The sequence below is a fragment of the Aptenodytes patagonicus genome, chromosome 13 (assembly GCF_965638725.1).
Source record: "Aptenodytes patagonicus chromosome 13, bAptPat1.pri.cur, whole genome shotgun sequence".
NCBI classification, from domain to species: Eukaryota; Metazoa; Chordata; class Aves; order Sphenisciformes; family Spheniscidae; genus Aptenodytes; species Aptenodytes patagonicus.
Genome location: NC_134961.1, coordinates 1,817,586 through 1,842,163, shown reverse-complemented (window position 1 = coordinate 1,842,163; position 24,578 = coordinate 1,817,586). Strand labels below are relative to the sequence as shown.

The 24,578-nt window shown below is 58.1% G+C and overlaps 1 protein-coding gene across 1 annotated transcript in view; it reads left to right on the top strand.

The window, feature by feature from the left end:
* Positions 1–16,911: 16,911 nt before the first annotated feature.
* The window catches only part of PPL (periplakin), a 28,149-nt gene continuing 20,482 nt past the window's right edge, over positions 16,912–24,578 (top strand). Inside the window, exon 1 of the mRNA XM_076350618.1 lies at positions 16,912–17,021. Within this exon, the coding sequence (XP_076206733.1) occupies positions 16,960–17,021 (62 nt within the window). The 5' untranslated portion in view covers positions 16,912–16,959. The remainder of the gene's footprint in view (positions 17,022–24,578) is intronic.

Sequence of the window (24,578 nt, the reverse complement as noted above, 5' to 3'; positions counted from 1 at the left end):
AATTCATTTAGCTGCAAGATCAAAATTAGGATAAATAATGCCAACTAGACATCAAACGTAGCATCTGGCGCATAACTTACGCGCACCCCCACCAAAGCAAGGCATGCCCAGCACCTAGTCCACGTCTGCACAAAGGCTTTGGTCAAATCGGACTAAGCACAAGGGGTTGTACGTGGGGCCGTTTCCCAGTGTGCTGGACAGCTGCAGCCTCCCCTGCACCAAGAGCCTCACAGAGCTACTCATCCTCACAGCAACCCAACGGCGGGGAGATGCTCTTTCCCCTGCCATCCCGCAGACGATGTCCAGGGCACAGAGAGCCGAACATCACGCTCCATCGAGGCAGGAGGGTCCAAGCGCCCGGTGACCCCCAGCTCTGGTACTAAGTGACTCGGTCAAGGCTAGCCAGGAAGTTTTGTGGCAGAGCAGACACACACGAATCCAACTGCTGGTTACACTAACGATCATACTCCAAGTTCTCTAATAATCATCCTGGTCACAGTAAGAGACAATTTCCATCCCACCACCAAAATTCAATGTACAACCTTCTGAGGTCCTTTGAGACTCTGCTAATAAATTAATTCACAGAACTACCCCTTTGAATCATGGGCCAGAGCCTTGGCTGGAATAAATCAGCACTGCTGAAGGAAAGGGATAGCGCAAGCGCTGGAGGCAATGTCAACAGGACAAGGTGACCTCTCTGACCATCTTCAGAGGGGCTGCAGGAGAACTCGCTGGAGCCAGGCCAGCCCGCCCCAAAATGTGCTGGCAAATGGGAGAATTTCCCTGCCTGGCAATTCAGTAATTCATTTACCCTGGTTTCTGCGTCTCGGGGAACAATTTCCACACTCAGTGTTAAGCGGACACGTGTTTGCTTGGGGCTTGGGTGCTCAGCGCCTTCGAAACCAAATCTTTCAGCAGTCCAGCCATGGCCCCACCAACCGCCGCCAGCTGCACCTGGAGCCACGCTCGCCCTTCCCGTGTGCCGATGCTTCATACCGGCTGGGTGGGATGTTGCAATAAACCACACGTTTGTCTGCGAGGTGGTGAAGTAAATGAAAATCGAACCAAAGAGGCCCTCAGGGAAGAGGAGCAGGGCTCAGCTTCCCAGTTGATCTCCAAACCCTCAGATCCTCGACTCCATCCTCCAAAACACAGACTGACCCTGGCAAAAGCATCAGACCCTGATGCTCCTCCTGCCGATTAACATCTGTCTTATTTAGAAAAAGCTTCAGCAAAATAGCTTCAGATGTTTTTTAGTGTTTTAAAACTCGGGCTCACATTCAGGAAGGATTTATAAGCCACATATAACCTGCCCAAGGGTCCCAGTCCTGCTGTGTATAACCGGTGTTGAAGGCAAACATCCCACTGGCAAAGGGGATACGCCATACGCTCAAGCTCTGTACCGAGCTGGGACCTAGCTGAGCAATTCAGAGTAAATCCAGCTGGGAAGCTCAGGCTTCTTACCCCAGGGAACCGCTGACAAGACTTTACGTTTTTAGATAAATGGGTGAATGGAAGGAGCACGAATTAAGTACAAACTAACACTGCAGGGCTGGACAGCGTATAAACATGTGCTTAACTTGCATGTCCACCTTTTCATTGACTGCTAGGAAAATGAGTTTGAAAACTCATTGAACTCATTGAAAAAATGGATTTTTTTTCTATGTAAAAAGTTATTTTTGCTTGAAAAAATATTTTTAATATAAAAAGTTGAGTGAAACTATATCAGTCAGCTTTACTTAACACTAGCATGTATAAGCAGGGGTGGGTGAAACTATGAGTGGAATCAAAATATGCCTTAGACCAGGACCAAAGGTAAAAAAATACCAACAGCAAAATGTAGCACAAGTCAGGTGCACTTCCAATACCTTTTTCTAAGAGATCACGAAGGGGAAAGTGGGGGAGAGAGAAACTGGGAGCGCTGGGGAGAGGCACAGAAAGGGGGTGGGTTACATACCAGCGACTGTGTCTGCTGCAGCGGAGCTCTTCCCCCACCCCACAGCAGCTGGCCGAGCTGCTGCTTGCTGCCGAGGGGCAAGGAGGCAAAGCAGCCTTGTTACTGGGGCTGGCTGCGCCCTGCACACCATCCTGCCTCCTCCTCCTCCAGGGCATCGCACCTTCTCCAAACCGTCAAACTTTGGCCGTCACCAAGAGGAAGCAGGTGGAGAAGATGGTGGCAGTATATATGTCTAGGTTTCAGAAAGAAAAGAGGGGAAGAGGATGGCTGCGACAAGCACAACCAACAGTAAAGTTATTTTTTCTCATCGTGCAAGTCCCCCCTTGCCCTTCCTACCCAGACTACGAGCAAACAGTGCTGGGAATAGCTGGCCCACAACAGGTGGAGGTCGTGGGTTTAATGTCATTGGGAGCGTTGGCACCACATGGTCAACACGGGGGCAGAGAGACGTCCAGCAGAAAATGCAGGATTGCGGTGGGGAGACATCACTCAAGGCTCGTCTCATGTGAGACACACTTTCATTTGAAACTGCGGGGTTCAATGGCTGCTCTCCCCAGCCAAACAGTTCTCTGCAGCCTGTCCACTCTAGGATCATCTCCAGGTCATGTTAAGGCCATACAAGGAAAGAAATAGAGCCTTCGGTCTCCTCAATTATTCCAGCCCCGACATTGAGGCTAAAACCTGGGAACCAATCTTTTCATGCAACGTAGCCTCCAGCACTGACTGATGGCAAAGGGACCTGGAAGGCTTGTGCAGCCCAAGCCACAGCTCATGATGCTCCTTTGGCAGGTGGCAAAGCCACCTTGTCTGAAGCTAGAACTAAAGAAACGTCTCCAGCACGTCAAAGGAGATGTCTGTCTGCTGGTGGCACAGCCAAGAAGGCAGTTCCACCGCTCCCCCAGTTGAAGAGGACCCATATCGCTGTGTCAGAGCAGGGCTGTTTGGCCCAGGACACTGCATCGCTGGACTTCCAGGCTTTGAAGTGACCAGCTCCTGGACTTTCAAGGTGTTTGTTTTCAATCCCTTCATGAAGGTCTGCAGGCTCCATGGGAAGGATGCTCTCTCCTGCTTCTCTCCCCCCTGAGTTTTCCTGGCAGCACATTTTAAATATGGGTTTTCTCCTAAATACAATTACGCAATCCTCCCTGCCTCCAGCCAAGCCGTGTGCTGCCTGAGGGGAGAGCTGCCTCGGGGCTCCCTCCCCTTCAGTACCCAGGGCAGGAGTTTTCAGCCTTGCTTTAGAAAGCACCATTAGGATCAGAGATACAAAGTAATGGTTTAGGTAGGGATGCAGCAAAGTTGATGAGAGGAGCTTTTTCTATCCAACAGAAAATCACGAGCAGTGCAATTCACTGCTACGTTATTATCCACCGCTCCTCTACGTGTTGGTCAAAGGACCTTCTGGGAAAGCAGCCGTTAGCCTGTCCGTGGATAAAAGGCTCTTCTGCATTTCTTTTTTGGTCTGTCTTCTGCCTCCTTTGAGGTTTGGCTCCCACTGTGCCCGTGCCCGACTCGGGGCAGCCTTCGCTGGGTAACTTGACCCTAAACCCCTGCCCTCTGCACTGGGACCACGCCGGGCAGCGCACACCTCTCCTCTTCCCACGGCGTCCGGGCCAGGACTGAATCATGGCTCCAGGCGGGATCCTGGGCTTGGCGAAGCAATGGCACAAGGATGCCAGACCTGGGGACAGGCGGGTTCTGCTGACAGCAGCATCACCAAGCCCGCAGGGAGCCTCTGTGCACAGCTTAGCAGAGGAACAGGGTCTGAGCAGGTTTGCGTGGGTGGGAATTAGAGGTGGAAAGACACCCTGCAGCGGCAGTGAGGTCTGTCTGAGGGCTTTCGGCTCCGGAAAGCGGCAATAAGAAGTTTTGAGGTGGGAGGGTGCAGCCCTCGGCAGGGCAGCACGTTATGGTCTCTGCCCGCGTCCCACCAACACCGGGAGCCGCGGTGGGAACAAACGGCTGCCCAGGCAGCATCAAGCACTTGTTTAATAATGACCCAACATTCGTTTCATGACAAAACAAAATTAGTGTAGGCTGAAGAGGCATTTGCATCTGATTAGAAAACAGAAAATGCAATTGTGTTGCTTACAGGATCAGCTACAGAGCATTGATAATAAATCAAACAGAATAAATCAGGTACTGTGGAGCTGGGAAGCAACTGCACACTGTTCACAGTCACGGCGCAGACCACATCATTTTCATAAATATTACCCATGGAGCTGCTTCAAATGAGCTCATAAGATCAGGGACGTTCACAGACAAGTCTGAACAGAAGAGGGAACAAACAAAACCACGCTGCCAAAATTACTGGCGGAGAAAGCAGGCAGGTACTACGGGGAGCACCCAGGGACCGGCAGCTCTGTGCACCCACTGTGGTGCCCTCTGCCCCAGCCCTGGGCATCAGCAGCTCCTCGGCCACCCGCCTGCAGGCAGAGGGGTGGTAGCAGATGAAGCGGTGCTGCCGGCCCCGGCGGGGTGACACCGCTCCGCCGAGCCCGGGGTCCTGCCTCTTCCCGGTGACACCACTCATGGAGAAAGCTCATCCCCACGAGCCCGGCTGGCAGCGGTCACACATCGATGTCTCCGCACCCTATGGGCACCTTTCTCCTCCCGATGGCCGCGCAGACCGTGGTGCTCCTTCATCCCCTTCCTCTGGTGCAAAGAAGGGGATCTCAGGGGACCAGAGGGGTTGCCCCGGGGCTGCTACTGCTTCCCACCACCACCTGTGTGGTTGCACACCCATCCCCTCCTCCCCGAGGCGGAGAGCCAGCCCTGGTCATTGTCACACACCTCATCTCCGCGGTGTCCCTTCCTTGCGAAGGGGCTCAGTCCTCCAGGCCAGGAGGGAAAGGGACCTGCCCTTCCTCCGAGGTAGCACCCCTACCCCATACTAACACCCCCTCGCCAACCCAGCTCCCCTCCCTGCAGCCGAGCACGGGTCTCCTCTTGCCCATAGAGGAGCGTTTCATCCTCCCCACTCCTTGTGTGTGTGGGTCACCCTTCACTCCTGCCTGAACCAAAGCCTGCTCGTTGGTCTAAAGATGGAGAGGTGCGGAGGTTTTAAAGCTGAGGCAGTTTTCCAATGCTTACTCCCTCCATCTGTTGAAGGAAGATGCTTCCACCCGGGGCTGGATGTGTCTCCTCACCCTTTGGGGAGGGAGACCCCTTCTCCCATGGCATCTGCCCCATGAACCAGGACCACCGGGCCACCAAGACCACGGTCAGGTGGAGATGCCATCTCTCACTGCTGGACAGGCTTTTCTGTTCTTCAACCTCCTTTATCACCCTCCTCTAAACTTCATCCCATTTTCCAATGTCCTTCTCAGCCAGTGGATTTCTTCAGCATGAGGGATTGATCCCAATGAACCTTTGCTGTCTAAAAGTCAGGTCTCTGCTGCCCATCACCTACACCCCGGTGGGGACAGGGGCTTCCAGGAGGGAGCTGATCCCACCTGAAAGATATGCATCAAGTCAACCGAGGTGGAGCATTTTATGGACGTGCTTCTTGCCCAGTGAGAAGCAGCTCAGCTCGCGGGCGCTTGCCTGGCAGAGCAGAGCTGGTCTCAGAGGCCGCTGGGGCTTGGAGCGGGATTATGAGTGTTTTCCCACGGACAGACCCCTCCATCGACATGCAGCTCTTCCTGTGCTGCTTTAAAAGGCTTTGCTTGAGGAAAAGGCCTCTTTAATTAGCCTGTCCTGCAGTAATTAGGAAGAGAGGCTGTTTCAGGTGGAAGCAAGGTCAGGCTTGGTCTGCCAGAGGTTTTTTTGGGAAAGGTGTTTAGGCCAGAGCCCCGTACCCAGCCGAGATAAGTGTCCCCCAACATCTGGTCCAGCCCAGACCTCCCATGTACCCACCTGAGATGGGGATTAATGCAATTTAAATACAATCACAGGGGAAAGCTCGAATGAGCGCGCTTCATTTTCACCCCAGCAGGACCAAGGCACGGTGGCATACCGCACGCGGGGAAGCCTTCCTCCCTCCTTCTCCTCCTCCCCCTCCCATGAGGTAGGCGATCTGCTGCTCTGCTTGGGGACTCACGCTGCAGCCCTGGTTTGGGCATCAGCTCCTGTGAAGGGTTAACAGGATTATAAACCTGCCTGCCTTTCTAAATCCCCTGGGCTGTGGGATTGGACTGGTTATAAACTTATTAACAGGGGACGGTCACTGATGGGGGCTGCGGACCCTGCTCTGCCGGCCAGGCCACCGGTCTGTCCTCAGGGTCAAGCTCTCCAGGTCCCCCGGGGGGGGGCAGCAAATCAATTAACTTCCCCAATTAGGGAAAATGCAAGAACAATGGCAGGGAACTCACCCAAGTGAATCCATAAGAAAGAAGAGGGAAAGGAGGGGACGGAAACAGCTGGGTACGGAAAGACAGGAAAACAATGTATTTTTGGGAAAGATTTCAGAATGCGCTACTGAGCTGGGAACGCGGCAGAGGCTGGCGCAGAGGCTTGGGAAGAGCTTTGACCTGTCCTTGAGCTGCGAACATCCCTGTGCTCAAACCCAGACCCTGGCACAAGCCCTAATCATGGCAGCAATAATAATGCAAAGAGGATTGGGGGAAGTGCCGGGCTGGTCTTGCACCCCGGCCGTGCCCAGTGAGGAGCCGGCAGCGGGTCCGCACCCACCTGGGGCACACACAGCATGGTCCGGCCGCCAACCACAAGACCTGCCCCGCATCGATGGGCACCTTTGGGGCTGTTTTATTTCCCACTAGGTCTGACAAAGCTCCTGCATAAAAGCCACCATTGCAAAACCTGCTTACGGCCTCCAGCAGCCGCTCTCCGGAGGAGCGAAGCCGAGCGGGAGAGCCCCGCGGGACCACGCTGGCATCACATCCAGGAGAAACCGGTGCTCAGAGATGAGCTGCCAGTCCCACCACGTACCGTGTCAATCACCACCCCATGCCCTGATCATGCTGGGTGAGGTCCCGCTGGCGGCTCATGTTTATTTATTAAATTCCTATTTCAAACTTCAAAATTAATCTTTTAATCAGTGGCAGAGCGGGGCCATACTTATCGGAGCACTGGGGAGGTGTTATCTCCCCGCCATCTGCTCGCCACCCTCCGCCGTGTACCGGCAGAGCTGCCAGACAGCCAAACGCCGGCTGGCACAGCCGGCATCCGTCACATGTGGAGGCTGGTCCCCCGGCACAAAGCCGGCCGCCCCTCGGCCAGGGCTCTCCGTCCACACAAAGCGCAACCCAGCAGGTTTTGACCTGAAACCCCAACATATGAGCAGATTTCTGATGTAGAAAATGGTTTTTGAGCATTTTTGCCTTGCAAGTGCAGGGAAGCAGGACTTAGCAGCTCCATGGGGCCAGGGATGCCCGGGAGACCCCGGTGAGGCTGCTGATGCTGCCGGGCAGGGGTATAGCACTGCCTTGACTTCCCCAGCCCTGGTATGCACACCGTGGCCCCACAACATCAGCACCCATCGGTGGCACCAACCTGGCAGTGCTCCCCAGAGTGCACCCCACGAGGTCAAGCCTGTCCTGCACTACCTCCTTCTGACCGGCAACGGATTCTGCCTTTTCTGCTCCCAAAAGCAGCAGGGAGGCATCGGCGTAGTGCCCCAAACCAACCTCTCAGGTGAAGGTAGCGGTTAGCCCAGGGTGCTGCCCTCACCAGCCTGCCTGCACCCCCGTGGGGTGCTGCCACCCCCCAGCCCCCCCAGCCCTTGCTCCCATGACCTACTTCAGCAGGAGACAGATTGTGCCCCAGCAGCGTCCATGGTCCCCAGTGACCGCAGGGTGCCCTGGGCTCTCGGTCCCCAGGGAGGATGCCCAGGATCAGCCAGCCCAAGAAAGCCTCTGCCAAACCTCAGGGTGGCCCTGGATCCGGCCCACTGACCCCCAGTTAATCGGCTAAAGTCGCATTGTCTGAACCCTGGCCCCGGCCGTGCTCCCGCCCGCTCTCTCTGCCCTACATAGACATCTGCAGCTGCCCAGCGCCCACCTTCACCTCCCGTCCCCTCTGCCGTGCCCACCGCCTTCCCCGCACCCACATCGGGGTTCCTGCTCCGCACCCACCTGTCCCCCTGGGCACTGGCACAGGGTGGACGTGGCCCCTTTGGGGAGGCTGGTTTTGCCAGATGGGACAGCCCAGCACTGGGGCTGCAACAGGAGCAAGAGCACCCACGGCTGCTTGCAGAGACTGTAGGTGCTTCCCCAGCTGCTGTCTGCAAAATAAATCCCCTTCCCCACCCCTGGCCGATACCGGCCTCACCTGTGCGCTGCCCCTCCTAGGGGAGCTCCGATGCTGCGGGACCCCCGTGAGTCCCTGCCCTCTGGAGAGGGGCCACCAAAATGAATTGAATTAAATCCTGCAAAAAGCTGCGGGCTCACTGAATGCATTCTCCCTCCACGGGCTAACGCTGCTCCCGAAGACGGGGTCTGAGGCGCCGAGCAATGCCCTGTTACCGGTGTGGCAGCATCCTGCCCTGCTTACCAGTAAATGAGAGAAAGCCCATCGAAGTGCTCCAGGTCCTGGCCGGGTGGCTGGAGGTAGGACATCATCCAGGGCCACCCGTCCCCACCGAGCCCTTAGGGCCACCACGGCCGGCTCCCGCTGCCCGGGGCCATGGGCTCAGAGCGCCGGCGGCCAGCACAGCTCCCCAGCACAGCTCCCCGGCACAGCCAGCCACATCTAATCCCGGGCGGGTGAGCATGTGATCGCCCCTCTCCCGGCTCCCCCCCAGCTAAACCCTGCCGATGTCTCCAGTTCTGCGGTGCCAGCCAGGCACGGAGCGGCTGTGCCGCTGCCCAGGGATGCTGTGGTATGGCTAATTCCAGCCGGCAGGTCCAAGTCCCCCCTGGGGGGGGTTAGAGCCGCTCGGGGCACGGCACGGTGAGTGCCTCCGCCACGGGACCCCCACAGCACCCGGCAAAGGCGTCCCACCACCGGTGTGCGGCCGTCAGCTGGGGGCTCTCCCTGCCTGGCATGGCCCCCGGTTCAATAAACCGAGCATTTATTTTAGCAGGATGACCCCTTCACCCCCCCTACCAGTGAGGTCCTCCCCTCGCCTTTCACTTGCAGTGGCTGTTAATGATGGTTATAATCGTTAATGATGGTTATAATCAATGGTTAACCTGCCACAACAACCTATTTAAAGCTAATTGCAGGCGTCACTGACCTGCGCTAAGCACAGGCTGTGGCGACACGCGCTGCTCCCCTCCTCAGCCACTGCCAACAGGCTTCAGCATTTCTAATTATTTATATAATTTATATAATTTGGGGCACAATTCTTGCATGGGTTTCCCTGCCTCCCCGCCCTGTTTAAGGTCGTCTGGTCATACCCAAGCCTCCAAATGATCCTTTAGACTATTAGGAAAGCTCTGGGAGCAAGCGCAGATGGAAACTGTTTGAAGCGGGGGGGCTGGTCCCTGTAAATTATCCTGGAGCGGTGAGGTCACAGCTGGCCCCGCCGTGCTTCCCCATATCCAGCTGTGAGTGGGATGGGCAGAGAGCAGGACGGGCAGACAGCAAGACAGGCAGACAGGTCCCTGATTCAGGGTGATGCAAAAGACACAAATGAGCATCAACCTGCTGCACGATGCCTATTTTATTTCTGCATCTCCCCATCAGGCACGGCCCCATGGGACCAGCCCGGGGTGGCCGGGACCTGGGGATTAGGTGAGTCTCGGGGATTACAAAATGCATCCGTCTGCCCCCATCCCGCATGTCCCAGGAAGGCCGACAGCCCCCCCAGGGGCCAGGTCCTGCACCCACCGCTCCTCCCTGCTCCAGGTAACGCGGGGACACTTGGGGACTAACTGGGGAAAACACCAAATGGTAGAGGTGGTGACAATCCATCTGTCTGGCCACTGCTGCCCGAGCCGAGGCGTCCCGCAGGCATTGCACGGCGGGTCTCTGAGGACTTGGTGGTGGCCGGTGGCATCTCCAGCCAGGGCGTGAGTGCCCGCGGGAGACGAGTCAGGAGACCTCGGTCCCTGGGGTCCAGGGCTGGACCAGGTGGCTCCCCCTGGGCCACCCCAGCCCATGTGTCCTGGTTTCAGCTGGGATAGAGTTAATTTTCTTCCTAGTAGCTGGTACAGTGCTGTGTTTTGGATTTGGGATGAGAACAATGTTGATAACACACCGATGTTTCAGTTGTTGCTGAGCAGTGCTTACACTAGTCAAGGACTTTTCAGCTTCCCATGCTCTACCGACTGAGCAGGCTGGAGGTGCACAAGAAGCTGGGAGGGGGCACAGGGGGGGACAGCTGACCCCAACTGGCCAAAGGGACATTCCATACCATGGGACGTCATGCTCAGCACATAAACGGGGGAAAGCTGGCTGGGGGGGCCGCTGCTCGGGGACTGGCTGGGCATCGGTCGGCGGGTGGTGAGCAACTGCATTGTGCATCACTTGCTTTGTATATTATTATTATTATTGTTATTGTTATTATTTTATTTTAATTATTAAACTGTTTTTATCTCAACCCACGAGTTTTCTCACTTTTACTCTTCTAATTCTCTCCCCCATCCCACTGCGGGGTGGGGGGAGAGTGAGCGAGCGGCTGCGTGGGGCTCAGTTGCCGACTGAGGTTAAACCACGACACCACGCCAGCCACGCTGTGACAAAGAGGAGGGAGGAGGCCGGCAGGCGGACCCGGGACAGGTGGGTGCGGAGCCCCATGGCACCCAGCAGCCACCCAGGAGGATGCGCCCGTGCCCGGGGTGACAGCCCACAGGCATTGCTCGTCAGGCATTAATGAAGCTGCCTGGGAGAAGGGAGTGAATTAAGGCTGATCCCGCTCAGAATCCTTTCCGAATGACTGTGAAGGATGTGCCGGTGCCAAAATCCTTTTCACCTGCTGCTTCCCAGCCCGGTGACAGGTCCCCTGAGGAGGCACAGTCCTCCGCCTGGGACAGCTGCCACTGCCGGGGCCTCATCCCTACACGCCTTTAGGGGTGCAGCTCTGCTTTACACCCTGCCGCAGGCCAGCCCTCTGCAGCACATCCCTGGCCAGGACCCTTATCCACAGGGACACCGCACGGTGCATTTGGGGTGCATGACCTTCCCCAGCCCAGTGAACCCTCCTGCCGAGGGGTGCCGGTACCCCACGCTGGTGCGGGAAGAGCCGCCCGCTCCCAGGGCTGTTGCAACCCGGTGCCAGGCGGTGCTGGGCGTGAGCCCCAGGACTGGTTTCTGCCGCCGGGAGAGGACAGGCAGCAGGGTTTGCCGAAACCGCTGGGAGCGGGCAGGGGTGCCAGGATGCCGTGGCCGGCTCGGGGCTGGGCTGGCCTCTCCCAGTCTCACTGGTCGGGATTGTCAAAGGCGGTGTCACCCCACTCCGGGGCAGGACAGCACCCAGAGACCGCGGGGATGGCGAGGCCACCCTGATCCTGCCCTGGTGTCAGCGGTCCAGCTCCGCCGGGGTGCCTGGTGCCCTGGGGCATCATTTCCACCTCCCTGCCTGCAGCTGCCAGGAGCCCGCAGGGATGTCCCACGGATGTGTGCCCCCTTGCCCACAGCCCTGGGGGGGCCACAGCATCCCCCGAGCCGGGCTCATAGCGTAAATCACAGAGACGTGCCGGGGAGGGACGCGCTGCCTTGCCCTTTCCTCCGAGAGTTTCCGTGCTGGCGGAAGCGGATCATTATCTCCCTCACCCATCAGAGGCAGCTGCCCGTGGGTGCACTCCATCTGCATGTTTATACAGATGCAAACATTACACCCCGGAAATTCCCAGCCTTTACATCACGGGCCAAAGCCTGCTGTGGAGGCTTGACCTTTTTCTCCCTCTCGATGGGTCTTGGGGAGCCTGCACCAGGGCGGACCCTAGCTTGGGACATCCTGGCTAGGATCTCGGCCACGGGTGATGCTCCCCTGCGGGCAGTGGGAGCCCCTTCAGCATCGGGACCATCGCGATGGTACGGGGCTGCAGAGGGGCATGGCTTGCCTCCGAGCTCCCACGAGGCCAGGGCTCCTGCACAGGTGTCCGGGGCTGCAGCATCGTGCCACACAGGAGGCAGAGGAGACAGCTGGGTGTCCCCCCTTGAGGAGCTGGGACCCCCCTCCCCTCTCCATCCCTTCATGAGACAGGAGAATAAGGACCAAGAGTGGCTGCCACCGCCTCGGATGCAGTGAGCGCATCACAATCTTAAAATCCTGATGCCACCAGCCCCGTCGTACGGTGCTCAGTGCCTTTCTGAAAGCCGTGGCTGGGGCACACAGGATAGTGACACGCCAAGGAGGGGGTGTCCCCCTCTGTCCATCCCCCCACAGTTTGGTGCAGATGCACCCGATCCCTCCTCGATGCCCTCCGTCCGTGCCACCACTTGATGCCTCCAGCCTGGCACGGGTGGCACCAGTACCACCCAGCACCCCAAAGCCAGCACACCAGCGTGCTCAGCTGCACTGCCAGTGACAACACAGCTCCTCTGCTCCATACCGCACTGGGAGGATGAGGAGGAGCTGAAATTTAATTTATTCCATGCTGCATTTTCATGCCAAATGAGTCAGAGCACCGGCCTCGCTCAACCTTTGTTTTGCTTGGCTGCTAGCGCTGGCTTTTGCTTAGTGTTTGTTCAATATTTAACTCCCTTGATGGCACTTGGGCTCAAACCAGCAAGTGCAGCAGAAAAAAGCCACTTCTCCGCAGGGGCAGGAGCTTTCCCAGCCTTCGGCTCCACTTGGGAGCAATGCACTAATTTTATTTATTTCTCGCAGCTTGATGAAGCCCTGAGCTTGGTCCTTCGAGCCACCACATCCCGCAAGACCCGTTTAAAGCTATTGGGGCTCACAGGGGCTGCTTGATGGGGCTGGAGCACCTGGAACAGCTGGGCTGGCTGCTGATTTTGGAGCAAACCCAGCCTTAAACGGAGCCGAGGGAGGTTTCGCCCGGTGCAGGACCAGTTAGGAACGAGCACGGCTGCATTCCTGTGCACGTGGGAGCCAGCGAGAAGGAAGCGGCAGTGCGGAGGTGTTTCGGTGCCCTGCTTTCCTGCGCTGCGCCAGCTGTAAGTGGGAACTCCCTTCCCACCCCGACAGCCAGAAACCCCCCAGAGATGGGAGCGAGCGGTTCAGCTGGCCCCCCCGAGGAGGGCTGTCAAAAAGGCCCACGCAGAAAATAAATGAGGTTTTGGCCGATCCACTGTTGGTTTGTGTTCCACCAAGTGTCTCAGCTTTTGGAAGAAATTTCAAAAAAATTTTACCCCCCCCATCCAAAGCTAAATCCTAAAGTTCTTCATTGGGAAACGCCCAGGGCTGAGCATCCCCATGCCTGGCTCCTCTGCTGCGATGGGTCGCCAAAACCCCTCGGCACCGCAGGACGTGCCAGGGCCGTGGTGCCTTTCGGGGCGCGCGGGGAGGGGGTTGCCGCTGCCGTGATGTTGGCTTGACCCACTAAGCCCCAATGCCTTCCCAAATTAAGATGGGCTTGCGTGGGGTGGGACGGTGGGACGCGGCGGATGGCCAAGCCCATCGCGAAGGTGTCAGCAGGGAGCAAGACCCCAGCAGCTGATGCCCATCCTGCACCTCTCGGCAGCGGGGTTGGCCTCGGCCGGTGGCGATGGGGACGGTGCAGGGTGGAGCAGGGCGAGCTCAGCAGGGTGTGGGATCTGTGCCGGTGAAGGGCTTGCCAGGAAAATGCAATCTTGTTGCATAAAATATGCTCCTCTCCTGCTCCCCTCCCGCGGCAGCAGCTCAAGAGCTTCTTACCCAGGTTAAGTCAATATTGCCACATCGCTGCCTCTGTCGAGGTGCTCACCCCCATGGAAGGAGCTCGATGGGTGTTTTAATGGCTGGAGAGGAGTCATGGGAGCGCGGCTGGGCGGGGGGTCCCGGTGGGCTCCAGCCCTGAGTGCGGCTTCTCAGGGTCCCCATGAGTGGCACTCAGCGCACCCCTGGGGCTTGGCGTTCCCTCCCCACGAGCTCCTGGCTGCCCCACAGAGGGGCCCGACCCCGCTCGGCAGCTCCCCGGGCATGACAGAGCCAAAGCCCCCTCCCCAGCACAGGGACACCCCTACTTCTTGATTCTCAAGAAACTTCAGAGGAGCCAGCGGCACCGGCTCTGGGTACCAGCACAGGGATGCGCCAGGTCCAGCAGCAGCAGAGTGGGGGGGGGCACAGAGCGCAGCGGGGACCGACGGCATCAGTAAAGCTGCCGAAAGGGTCATTTGCAAAATAAACACTACAAAAAAAAAAAACAACAACCCTCCCGTCTCAGCTCTGAGCTGTGGCTCCGGCAGACCCCAGCTGGGGAGGAAACCTCAGTGCAGGGTGTGCGGTGCTTTGGGCAGGCACCGGAGCTTGTACGAGAGCTGCCAGCACCCCCAAACCACAGGCCCCCAGGTCCCCAAAAGCACGCTTTGTACAGCGCCTCTGATCCCAAGCCAACGTAAAGGCAAAATACCTGGGCAGTTTACGTAAGACGTAGTTTTCCATTACGATGGAGTTTCTCACCGCCCGGCGTTTCACCCAGCAGCTGCAATTTTGCGACTTTCAAGGGCATTCGCACACAAAAATGAGCCATGCCAGAGATGCGGGGAGATTAGGAGGCTTAAGGCTGCAGAGCTGGCACAGGAGAAGATGTGATGCAAAAACCCTCTGGAAGGCAAAGGCATTTCACCCCTAAACCCAGCCTCTGCTCACCTTCGCAAAGGGTTTAAGAACGAGGGGGGCTCTGGGACGCGTACGGCTCATGGGGAGAAGCTGGAAGAGGAATGACCAGTCCCCTGAGCACCCGGGAATGTGTTGCCGCAAGATACTGGGGAGGGATACAAAAGCACGAAAACCAGACGGTGTTTCTAGAGCAAATAAAGACACGCAGAACCTCACGCAGTAAAATAAAAGTAGGTGGGTTGGGTTTCTCCTTCCTCGCCTACCCTTGTTTCAAGGATCGGAGCCAGCGCACGCTGCCCAGGGCGGGGAGGATGGGGATGCGGGTGCTGCCTGGCTGGGCAGCGCTGCCTCTGTGGCACGGGGATGCTCGCAGCCTCTGAACGAAGCGCAGCACCAGGCAAATCCTCCCCCCCAAAAAAATAGGGAAAGCCTGATCTGCTCCTCGTCCTGGGCAGGAGCCCGGCAGGGACGCGTGGCTGTTGTGGGGAGTGTGCCAGCCTCCCAGCACTGCCAGCCCGGCCAGCCCACAGGGATTAACCGGGACTGGGGGGATTGGATGAATAGTTCTTACCAAGGGGATTCTCACAAACTTTTCAATTTTATTTAGAAACAAAAATTGAAGCTGGGCACCCTGAAGACAAAGCTGTAACCTCAGTTATAGTCAAAACGGAGTCGTCATGGCTGGTAACTGATAAAGCCCAGAAACTCGGCCCCAGTCAGTGTGGGGTCAGGCCAGCAGCCCCGATTCAGGCTGTTTCGGAGCTGGTGTGGGAGGGCTGCCGCTGTTGGGCTGCTCCAGCCTCACCCCATCACCCCCCGGCAGCAGACGGGGTACGAGTCTCATTGCACGGTTTCGCCCCACGGGAAGCTCGATGCCGGCAGGACCCTGCCACCTCTGCCAGGACATGGCACCACCAGATTGGGCTATGGCACAGCCGTGGGCACCTGCAAGCGTGTTAAATACATCTCTGCTCGCCAAAGACTTAAAGATGACTGGCTGGATGAGGCCATGAAAATGCAAAGCATTGCTATTTTGCAGGGTGGTAGCCCAGCTCTGAGCAGGGTCAAGGCTCCGCGGGGCATCGGCTGCAGTTTCAGCCTTGCAGCCGAGCTGGTTTCTGATGACTAATTCACCACCGAGAAGCAGCTGGCAAAGCCAGGGAGCGGGGTTGGACCACCCCAGTGCCACAGAGCCTCCAGCAGCCTCCCCGCTGCGTGCCGATGCACTCAGCCCCATGAGGAAACTGCCTCTCGCTCCCCAAAAGCAGCCGGGAGGGCAACCCGCACCGAACCGGGACGGAGGAAACCCTCCTACAAACACACACACACTTGCCTTGCACTGTCGCTGCCGGGACCCGCAGCCGCCCAGCACCCTGGGCAGGTGAAGCCGGACCCACGCAGGAACGTCTCGCAGGCTGGAGGGCTCTGCGCTCTCTCAGGGTGCCTGGGATGAGCTGCCCCGGAGCAGAGGCGATCCAACGTATGCAAGGGATCGGGATCAATAGGTCACAGCATGCACTGGCTTGCCCCCAGAATGAAAATCAGCAGAGGATTTGGGGGCTGGTGGAGAAGCTACAATCAGGCCTTTAATCCCACATGGGCACAAAATCCTGGGATAAAAAGGCCAGAGCTGGACCTAATTGCTGACTGCTGTGTGCTTGTGGATGTGTGAGCACACCTCTTTGGCTGCAGCAGGCCTGGGGGAGGCATCTCATTGCCTTCTTGCTGCCTGTGTGACCAAGGCCCCCGGGAGGAGGCGATCCCCCTTTGTTGGGGGGATCTGCCCCAGCACACGCAAGGGCAGCGCTGGCACCGGCTTCCCGAGCGGGGCTGCAGGCCCGGGAAGGGATGTGCCTGGAAGGAGCTGTGATGCTCGGCACACCGGTCCCTCCTAAAACCAGAAAATACCCGGGAGGCGCTGGGGCAAGGCAGACGGCGCAGGGAGTCTGGGGAGGGGGCAGCCCCCTTGGCTGCCCCTCCACGCCTGCGCCCATCACCCCTGGGCGCATCGGGGCTGGGGGAGCACCCCGGCTGCTGCCGGCTCTGCTGCTCCCCACCTACCCCCTGACTCCAGGGGGAAGTCACGGTTGACCCTACACGTTTTGGGGGGTCCAGCCCCGCCGGAGCCCCTTTCAGGCAGGGCTGGAACCGGGAGCGCTGGGCTCCGCCAAACCCCTCCTGGAAGCCGGGGAGCGCCGGGGGCGGGCGGAGGATGCTGTGGGGCGCGGGGGGCGGGGGGGGGCGGACCGGGCCGGGCCAGCCGAGCAGCGGCAGGCAGGAGGCAGGCAGGAGGCAGGCAGGAGGCAGGCAGGAGGCGGCCCAGCCCCGTCCCCGCCTCCCGGCGCGGCCCGGCCCGGTGGCGGCGCAGAGGCTGCGGGCGGCGGCGGGGGAAGAGCAGGCGGAGCGCGGCGGGCGCCGTGCCGGGGACGCGATGCACTCGCTCTTCAGGAAACGCAACAAAGGGAAATACAGCCCCTCCGTGCAGAAGAAGAGGTGAGCGTCCCGGCCCCGGGCAGCCCCGCTCCCCCCGGGCCAAGCAGCGCCGCGATCCCGGGGCTCCCATCCCGCAGCACTCCCTCCCGGCGCCGGGGCTTGGCGGAGCCTGGGCACCCCCCGGGGTGTAGGCACCCCCCCGAGGTGTGGGAACCGCCGAGGCGTGGGCATCCCCCGAGGTGTCAGCGCCTCTCCGAGCTGGGTCCACTCTCTGGTGCCCGGTGAAGGCACCGGGATGGTTTTTTTCCCCGGTCCCCCTCGCATCGCAGTAGCAGCAGCTCCGGGGAGCGGGTCCCTTCGCTTCCCAGGCGTGCGCTGGATTAGATCTTAGGGGAAAAAAAGTTTTGCTGTCCTCAGCCTTCATCCACTTGTTCCATCAGGACCGAGTATTCAGTCGATCGTCTTTTCCTCAGCTCTTTCTGAGGGGGTGGGGGCGCGTTTCAGTTGTACTGGTCATGAAAAAAAAAAAAGAGCAGCGTGTTGAACGCGCCCCGTGAAAGGTCACTGTTAAAAGGGAAAAGGTGTAAAAATCCCCGCCCCGGGAAGGCTCGGCCCCTCTCCGGGCTGCGTGATGCATCAGGAGCGGGGCTGGAGAGCGGGCAGCCCCCAGGCCCTGCCTGCACAGGGTGGGTGGCCCAGGGGACATTTTTCTGAAGAGGTGGATGTTCGGATCGATTCGGAAGCGCGTCCTGCGTTTCCCGGAGGAGCTGCAGGGGCTCTGGAGCACGCGGAGCGGGGCAGCTGGTGCAGACTGGAGCCCATGGCTTGTTCATCCCTCTCCAGAGGCACCTGCCTGATGGGCTCGGAGCAGCCGCCCTGCTCCCCAAAATCCTCCTTTGGGAAGGAAACTGGGGAGCTGGTACAGGGGCTGACACACCTTCAGGGACCCAGAAAGGGACCAGTCAGCCCAGAAGGTGCTGACATCTTCCAAGCTGGGGGAGCCCCTCGCTGCTCCCTGCCCATGGGTGTGGTGCTGTGGCACATAGGAGGGGTGTTCCTCGAGCGGGGAGGGTGCTGCCCTGGCACAGTGGGTGCTCAGGCTTTGGTATTTGCTGAGCTCCCTCCATTCGGGCTGATGCTCCGGCTTCAGCCCTGGGGCCGGGCTCCCCCAGCAGCCCGGCTGGCTCAGCAGGGCCACCCAGGCTCCTGCTCCCAAAGCCCGGGGCACACTGCTGCCAGCTCCTGCCCTGGGGAGGGCTGGCAGGAGGAGACGGGTGGCACGGAGCCCTCTGAGGCTCAGCATATGCCTCCCTGATGGCCCCAGCGTTCCCATGGTCAAATGACGGTGTAAATACCCAGTTGCGCTTCTAGTCCTCAGGGGTGTTAGTGGAAGGTTTGAAAATGAGAAACGCCACACCTGGGTTGACAACTCAGGACTCTGAGCAGCATCAGGGTGTTGGGAGGCAGGAGAAGACAGACCTCCTCTGCGCCAGGTATCCACCCTGTTGATCCCCACCCTGGGGCTGCGGTCGGCGTTCCCACTGCTGCGCTCTGAGCCCTGCCAGCGCCGGGTACCCTGTGCTCACGTCATTCGGCAGCGGATGGGGCTCGGGAAGATGGTCTTCCCTCCGCCGCCCTGCCTGTGGGCCCGGCTGGCTCTGGGGCAGGTGCCAAAGCACCTCTGAAGGCCACGGGCCAGGCTGAAATCTTTGTTTTTCTGGCTGGCTGGTGGCGGCTGAGGAAGCAGGGCTGTGGCCTCGGGCCTCCCTCCCTGTGCCCCGGCTGTCCGCGCACACCTCGGGGAGGGCTGTGCTCATTAGCCCCAATTTGTTAATTCTTGCATTGGAGTTTACAAACATCTGTGAATCCAGGGAACACTCCCACCGTGTGGAAACAGCCCCACCATCAAGATGGGGAAGCCGGTGCCAGACCGGTTAAACAACTTGCTGGAGAAGGATTGCGAAGAAGCGAGGAGCTCCTGCCGCCCCGTCCCCTGCTCCAGGCGCTGCCAGGCTCCCAGCCGGCTCCCGCCCAGTTTTGCTGCTAGGAAAACAGAGCAACACTGCTAAAATCAACCCACCGCCCCCGCCATAAACAGGGACAGAGATTTCGACACCGTGTATAGCCCAGCCTCATCCTGCGCTTTGGCGAGGCTGCGCAGCCAGAGTGCAGGGGCTGCACCTTAGACGAGGGCTTAGTGCCAAGGTGCTGCTGGTGACGGAGCCTTCAAAGCACAGCGGTGACAGGGCAATAACCAAGCACCGGTTTGGCAAGCGTGCAAGGGCGCTGGAACATTTCCTGCAAGCAATGAATGAGGAGCCAGGGCTATGAGCTCAGCTGATTTAGTTAGGGGTAGCCCAGGAAGCACTGTCCTACAGCAGGTCGTAGCCTGATGAGGAGCCGCTGTGAGTCTTCGTGGCTTCTTCAGCCTTGGGACAAGCCCTTCCCGTGATGGGGGCATCTTGATGAGCAGCACTGGAGAGTCCAGATCTCCATGAGTCTGTGCAGCTCAAGCCAGGCGCTGTAATCTGCCCATGAACACCACTTTTTGTCCCCCTGGATGCAGACAGCCACCCTTCCCCAATCCCAGACTGGCCCTTCAGCCTCCCATCCAAAGCACCTCAAAGCATATGGGCTTCGAGCAGCATCCCTGCCTATCCCCAAGCTGCCCGCAGCCTGTCCGGCTCCCAGGGGGAGAGAGGTCGGGGTGGGCAGGGACGGGTTTCCCCACTCCATCCCTGCTGCCGTGCCAGGGATGCAGCTCCCCGCGGGAGCCGAACCCCTCTCTGAACAAGGAAGGAGCTATTTGCGGCAACCGCCTCCACGTCTCGAGGCCGGTCAGCCCCACACTGGCATTAGTAAGGAGGAAAGCCAGCCTGCTTTGAAGCTCTAATAGGGCAACAGCGGGGAAAGGACAGGAGCGGCATTAAATCCTGCAAAGCCACGATGGTTTGAAGGCAACTTGGTGCCAGGTCCTCTGGCCTGCCGCAGCTCGTCCGTCCTCGGCAACACCAGTTGAGCCTTGAAGCGCATCGGCCACGTGCTGTGCTGTGCCATGGCTTGGCTGGAAGAAAACCACGGCAATGCTCTGTGCTGGGCACCCTGGACCGCATCCCCATCCATCCACCTCCTAATGCCACTCACAGCGCCAGTGGTTACTTTACCCCCGGTGTGCAGGTGATGCTCCTCAACAGCTCCCCGTGGTTTTGTTTTTCTGATGCACAAATTAGCAGGACCAGGGTCCAAGTTTCTCCTTAGGAATATCTGCTGCAGCTCTGGCCTGGGCTTGTGGTCTCCAGGCTCAGCAGCCAGCCCCGTCCAACCCCGGGCACGTCAGTAGGTGTGTGGGCATCTCCCTACCTTGCCTGGGGAACGTGGATGATGATGACATTTCTTTTGCCTCATGGACTTGGTTGTTTTGTGCTCTTCTTGCGCATCCCATCCCAGTAGCGTAAGGCCCTGGGATTCAGCTGGGACTGGCCATGACTACTGTGTTAGCACATCATATATATATATCTCCGTGTGTGTCCCTAGAAGGGAAGGCAGAAGCCTTGAATAGGGACATAGTATGGGGGAAAACTATCATCGTCCTTCCCCGTTATCTTCACCAAACACTTGCCACACTTAGAAAACAGGAGGTTGGTTTCTCTCTTAGAAAGTCCAGGCTTGGGAGGTAGAAAAACACAGCTCAGCCTTGAGAAGTCGCTGCTGAAACTCACCCTCCTGCCAGCAGGAAAGATGTTCATCCTCAGGGTCCCCTGGTGAGAGCATCCATCCAGGAGGGCTCCCAGCCCTGGAGACCCTTAACGGTGTCAGGAGACCCGGTCCCGACCTGAGACGGGGCGCAGGCAGCTGGAGCAGAAGTGGGGAGGGCTCTGCCTGCAGGGCTGGCACCCATTTCTAGAGGCTGTTTGGTAGGGCTGGAGTCAGCACGAAGGATCAGACAGCAGGTGAGTCAGGGGAGCTGCTCTGTATTTAGCGTGGATCAAGCCTCGCCATCGCCTGGCCTATTTCTGCTTTAATTTCCATGCACATTACAATAATATATCACCATTACTACGAGGGAAGATAAATATAATTGAAACGAGCTGGACTAAGCACAGCAACCCTGCTGTCCAGCTACGCCCTAACATAGGTAGCTTGACGGCACGCTGCTCCAGAGTTTTGAGCCAGATCTTAATCTCTCCCAAACCTGAATCACACTAGCCATAGCGCAGCCCTTCCGTCCTCTGCTCTGCCACAGTTTCACTCCGGTGTCGTTATAAGCGGCACAAGGGAATATCATGCAGTGGTAGCTGCGGCTCGGGGAGCTTTAAGGGCATTTCTAGTTCTGTGCTGTGGCCTTCTAGAGGATTCGTGCAGTGTAAGTCCCTCCTGAAGTGCAGTCTCCAGCAGCAGCGCTCACATGGGTATGGTTTTTATGAAATCTGTATAAATGGAAATTAAATTGAGATGGAATTGAGAGCAGCAGTAGGTGGTCACTGCCTGATGCACCGTCTGTGCATCCCAGTAGTGGGACATAGTAAGCAGGACCAGGATCCGTGCTCGGACTCCATCCTGAACCGACTCGCTTGTCCCTGGCCGAGCGGTCCCACCTGTGGGGAAGCTCCTGGCATGGGAAGATTTCCCAGCAGGAGAGCAGGGGCACGGCCAGCGTCGCTGAGCTGGGGGAAGGAGCAGGACAGAGCCCTTCCCATTAACCCTCCCGGCAAGTATCTGATTCACGGGACAAGCTCCCAGCAGGAGCTTTCCCAGGGACCGTGGTCAGCTGGAGCAGGCAAAACTCCAGGAGTGCCTATTTGAACATCCTCACTTGGGGGGATTAGCGAACTAACCTCCTTGTCCGGGAAAAAAGGAGACAGAGAAATCAAAGGGTTTTCCTACCACCTGCCAGCAAGTGCAAAGCCAGGGTGCGAAGCTGCGGACATCCCGGAGATGCCGGCCTCGGGGAAGTTTGCTCCAAAAAGTGCTCTTATCAGTGAGGGAGCAACCTAATAGGAAGAGAGAAAAAAAAAATAGGAATAGAGAAAAAAAAGTCCAGTTTTTAGCAGCAAAGTTTCTGTATCACAATAATTATCAACATGTTTGTTGAGAACCTCTCAAAAAAAACCCAAAAAACCCACAACCAAAACCCTAAGAAAAACCCCCAAACCCTAAGAAAAACCCAAGCCCCTCTGAAACAAAGCATCACCTGAGGTCAGAATTGTGGTACACGGATGAAGTGAAGTCTGCCACAGAGCAGCTGCCTCCTCCCAGCTCCCCAGCTGGGAGAAACCCAGAAAAACCCCTCCTGTTCCTCACGGGAATAATCTCGGGTCCTTCACGCCAGCCAGGCGATGCTACAGCTGCTCAAGGCAGCATTGAAAAGAAATAACGCTTCTGCCGAGCGCAGCTTTTCATGAGTGATACAATTTTTTCCTTCCTGGTCAGAAAATGTTAAAGTCCTCCAGAAATGGCAAAGCCAGTTTTTCCAGGCTTTTTTTTTTTTTTTCCCCATCTTTCAAACAAAGACTTATCTATTTTAGCAGAAAAGCTTTGCATTTCCCTTCCCTCTGCCGGAGCCTCACAAGGGCCGTGCCCTGGGCACCTTTGCTCCTGCCTCCGCTCAGTCTCGCGTGCGCTGCCCTTCCCAGCTGGGCTATGGCCAAATCCTGTCCTTCTCCCTCCCCAGCTCCGCTCTATGCTCCGGCCATCCCCTCCTGCCTGTTTTTTTGGCCCCGGCAGCCCTTTGCCTTACCCTGCCAGCAGCTCCGCTCCAAAGCCCGGATGCACCCGTAGCTCTTCACATCTTCTGCAAATCCCATCCACAAACCTTTCCCGGGCCGGCCAAGGTTTCCTCACTGCTTCACCCATCACCTCGTGCTTCTCCTGCATCTTCCTCCTCTCAGCAGATGAAGGGCACGGGGAAGCTGACCTCCTCCATCCCCTGGCACGGAGATTTTGGCCAGGCTTCAGCTTCCCCAGCCGATCCCTTCGGCGCCCTGCTTGACATCCAGACGGATGCAGGGCCCGCGCTCGTTCTCGTGTTTTATTAACACAGACCCAGCTACGGAGGGGACAGGCAGATTATTAATAGGGCTGATCTACTCATATTGTTGAGTATGTCAATGTCCAAGCTGGTTGATTAAGTGGCACAGAAGTGGTAAATATGCAGAAATAAATACAGAAATAAGAGAGATCTTACAAGAGATAAGGTGCTCTCTCTTTTTTCTGTATTTATTTCTGCACACATTATTTCTGCATTTCGAGCAGCAGTGGGGGTGAACTGGAGCACACACCGACCTCCCCGTTGGCAGTCCCGCGCCGTGTTCAGCACAGGATGGGGTGCGGAGGAGCCGCTCCCCCAACGCTGCAGCGGCTGTTTCGAGATCCAGCTCCCGTGGGAAGTTTTTATTAGGTTTCCCTGCACCAAAACCTCAGCTGGTGACAGTCACCCACTCCGCCGATGGCTCTCGCGTAAACCGCAGAGGTGGAGAGAGCAAACAGCTCTTCTTGCGTGCGTCAGGAAAGCCGAGGCTGAGCAGCAGAGCCATGCCCACATTATAACCGAGCATGTCCTTGCTTGCTCCGAGTGAGCTCTGTGTTTTCTTTTCCCTGGTCACCCAGATACTGCACATCAAAGCAGTAGTTTCTGGATTACCAGGCAAACCATCCTCTCTGACACAGGGAAACACCATCCTCTGCCCTCCCTATTCCCCAGCCCCGACACCCGCTTCTCCTCCCCGCAGTGATGGAGAAGGGACCGTCGCCCCCCCCCGGGTACCACCGGGGCTGGGGGTGGAGGGCGGCTCTGCCCCGGCGCTGGGTTCCCTGAGTCACCCAGGGAGGGTGGGTGGGTGGGGAGGGGTGTCCGGGGGCAGCGCTGCCAGCTTGGGAACCGGCTGGCAGGGTGCAGGCAGCCCCACGTCGGTGGCAGGGTGATTAGATCTCATGGCTCAGACCCGGGGGAAGAACGGGGAGAAGGGGACGAGGGGCACATCCTCGCCCGGACACGTCATCCTCATCCCGAACCAGCCTGGCTGTTCCAGCAGCAGCAGCGCGGCCACAGAGGATGCTCCCAGCAAAGCCGGTACCCGAGTAAGAGGGTCAGGGCCTGGGTGTTGCACTCGCCGGTTCCCGGCACCCGAGATCAGTTTTGCTGATGCAGAGCGAGCACACAGGCTGGGCAGAGGCTCCAGGCTCAGCTCTGCTAAACCAGATCAGCAGCAACAGCTCGGGAAGCCGTGGCTGAAACGCAGCCTTGCCGTGGATCCCAAATGATCCCTGGCTTAATTTTATTTCCCCCGTAAAATTTAGAAGCTTCACTCAAAATCAGAACTAGAAAAGCCCCAAACCTCTTCTGCTTTTTGGGATGGTTTCTCCATCCATACTATAGATCCACTGAAACTCTGAAGATTCATCCATGGGCTTGCTAGAAAACACTGAGACCAAGGTAGGGAACGCGGAGACAAGCCAGCAAGCCCTGCCAGCTCTTCCCGAGCCCTGCTCAGTGCCAGTTCAGCTCTCTGCTATCGCAGCAAAGCATCCCAAGCTCCCACCTGGATAATTAGCCTGTCCTGCCCTCAAAGCTCAGGTGGCCCCCAGTTCATCAGTGAGAGATGAGGAAGGCTCCTTTGC